Raw genomic sequence first — 2727 nt, forward strand, 5'->3', positions numbered from 1 at the left:
ATATTTGAGTTTAGCTGATGTAAGACATATACAAACACTCTATTAGTACATTGGTATTTAAATTCATGTAATGAGTTTGACCAGTCTCTGTCAAGGTCGATACATTGCAGTTTCCTGGAAAGCTTTATAATATGTTGGCGTTTATTGAAATTGCTATTTACGTGTAGGTTGTTTTTTTGGTATTTGAGGCCCTTTGAAGGCATTATATATCAGCCTATAGAGGTCCAATGTGATCAGGTTTGATACTGCACATTCATTTCTGAACTTCAGAGTGCTTTCCCTTATGAACATGACATTTCTTAAACTCATAAATGTGGTTTTGTTTTTGTGTGTAGACCCTGCAGCAGGTCTCCAGGCGGACCCTATCCAGTACTGCACGCAGACAGCTGGAGAATAAAGTCCCTGTCAAGCAGAAGTTGTTTCAAGTTAGTCCTCTAGACTAGTTCTGATCTAATCCAGCTAGACATTTTAGCCAAAGATTTCACTGATTTAGTTCCTACATCTTCTTTGTCCTCTTTGGCACTGGCTAATGGTAATGTTAAAGTTAAGACTGCAGTTTGTTCCCAGGTTCTGGACTGATGGTCCAGTGTGGATGAACAGATAAGTATCAAATGATTCGCTAATAGGATTCACTTTTATAGTAAGCTGTAATTACTAATCACTGCATGTGCTGTCATGCTGAAATAGAGTCTAATTAAACAAGTAGAGTAAAGCTTCACTTATTCCATAACTGCGATATCACTGGCTTTGACGCTGGCACATTCTGCTTACGGCAGTCTGGCGGTAAATTGAGGGTGTCTGTTATATTGTGCTATGTGTCTGATCAATTACGAATGTTCAAAAAACAAGTGACCAAAACAAGTGTTTTCTAAAAACATAAGCGTTTGCATACTTCGAGTACTTCTATTAAAGGAGATGTGTAGCATTATTCTTACTTCCTAAATATGCAAATGCAGAATTTGGCTTTTCCTCTTCAATCTGTTTTTATGCTTTACACTTGTGGCTCCCCAAAAGTGCGTGCCGATGTATCAAATGCTAATATGTGGTTTCTGTTTCTTTCAGGAAGACAATGGCATGCCAGTTCATTTGAAGGGAGGCACGACAGATGCTCTCTTGTACAGGGCAACGATGGCTCTTACTGTCTTTGGTAAGCTATAGATATTTAGCTTGCCATTTTGGCGTTCATTTGTAGTATTTTTTGCTTGAACTGCCTTTCATTTTATTCATCTGGAATCTTGGGATTACAGTCAGTGTGGTTCATAATAGCCTAATGATTAATAACTCCAGTAAATAATATTACATTAATAACGTTTGTTTTGTAAATACTCTAATAGGATCTCTTTAGGGCCTTATGAAATTTGTTCAAATAAATGTAATAACAAATAAGAAAGTTTTTAATGTTTCTGGATTGTGTCCAGATTGTTGGATTGTGTTCAGTTTTAATTATTAAATTTTCATAATAAAAAAGCATGTCTAATTACTAGAAATCATGAAACAGAGATAATTTAACAAGAATTTGTTAAATTTAGGGTCCAATGAAATCTGTTTTATTTTTCTCAAATTATGGTTAATGGTTTAATTAATTAAATTAATGATTTACTTCAATTTAATAATCAAAAATGGCTTATCATCCGAATTTTATTATTATTATTATTATGGTTATTACTTTATTATTTTATAATTATTTAGTAAAAATATATTATTTTGTTTTATTATTATTATTATTATTATTATTATTATTATTTTAAGAATTAAAGTTTAACAATTTTATTTTTGGCAAAGAAAGTGATACTGTTAAAACATGGAAGAAAAATTGTGATCCTTAAAGTTGTAATAATTTTATTATTATTATTATTATTATTATTGGAGAATGTTTTTGTGGGTCCTGCAATACAACTATACAAACAAAAAAGAAACCCTAGAAGTAGTTCATTCATGTTGTGTGCTATATTTCGAGTCGTGTGAAACTGAAGAAATATGCTGAATATAGCCCATGTTTGCATATCGCTTGCCGCAATAGACGGTGCTGACGGTGATATCGGTGTTAAGCCGCAACACCGGTTATGTCACTTGCCCACCGCGGCACCGACCTCCACCGTCGTTTTGATATTTTATGGTAATAAAAATCATTTAGTTCAGTAAAAGAACAGACACTACAATTAAAAACTGAACGCGGCTGCTCAATGCAGCGTGCCGAACGACAGTCGCATCACACAGATCAGATTTCATTTCTCCAGTGAGGAGAGTGAGTCGAGCTGACTGACAAGAAGAGTGAGGTGAGGTGAGACAGACAAGACGATCGCGGATGATTTAGTTTCGAAACGAGATGCAAAAGCGCCTGTTTGGCAATATTTTGGATTTTGAAAAGCCTGTTGACTTTTGCCGTTTATCTAAGGTGATCTTGGAAGTTTTTTTAAACATTCGTTTCTTATTTAATTGGTTCCACATTGTTTGCTGATTTTTACTTTATTTAAACTGTCATTTATTTATTTTATTTGACATCAAGGTGTATGCCCTGCCTCCAAGCTTTCTTACTCGTTTTGCTAATAAACATTTTTCGTTTCTTATTTATTTGGTTATATATTATAAATGTTTACTTATTTCCAGTTTTGTATACCTATTAAACTTTATGTAAGTTATTTGTTATTTTATATTAGGCATAGCCTGCCCTATAGCATGGTGTATTTTTATTTGTTTTGTTAATAAAAGTTATATGTTTTATATATA

General features: G+C 33.4%; 1 protein-coding gene across 1 annotated transcript in view; it reads left to right on the top strand.

The window, feature by feature from the left end:
- Positions 1-2727, top strand: part of cox7a2a (cytochrome c oxidase subunit 7A2a) — a 5145-nt gene that overhangs the window by 396 nt on the left and 2022 nt on the right. The window contains exons 2-3 of the mRNA XM_016576528.1: positions 336-425; positions 1063-1147. Coding sequence (XP_016432014.1) covers positions 336-425; positions 1063-1147 — 175 coding nt within the window. The remainder of the gene's footprint in view (positions 1-335; positions 426-1062; positions 1148-2727) is intronic.

This window comes from Sinocyclocheilus rhinocerous, unplaced genomic scaffold, assembly GCF_001515625.1.
Source record: "Sinocyclocheilus rhinocerous isolate Xijiao unplaced genomic scaffold, SAMN03320098_v1.1 scaffold2882, whole genome shotgun sequence".
Classification (NCBI taxonomy): domain Eukaryota; kingdom Metazoa; phylum Chordata; class Actinopteri; order Cypriniformes; family Cyprinidae; genus Sinocyclocheilus; species Sinocyclocheilus rhinocerous.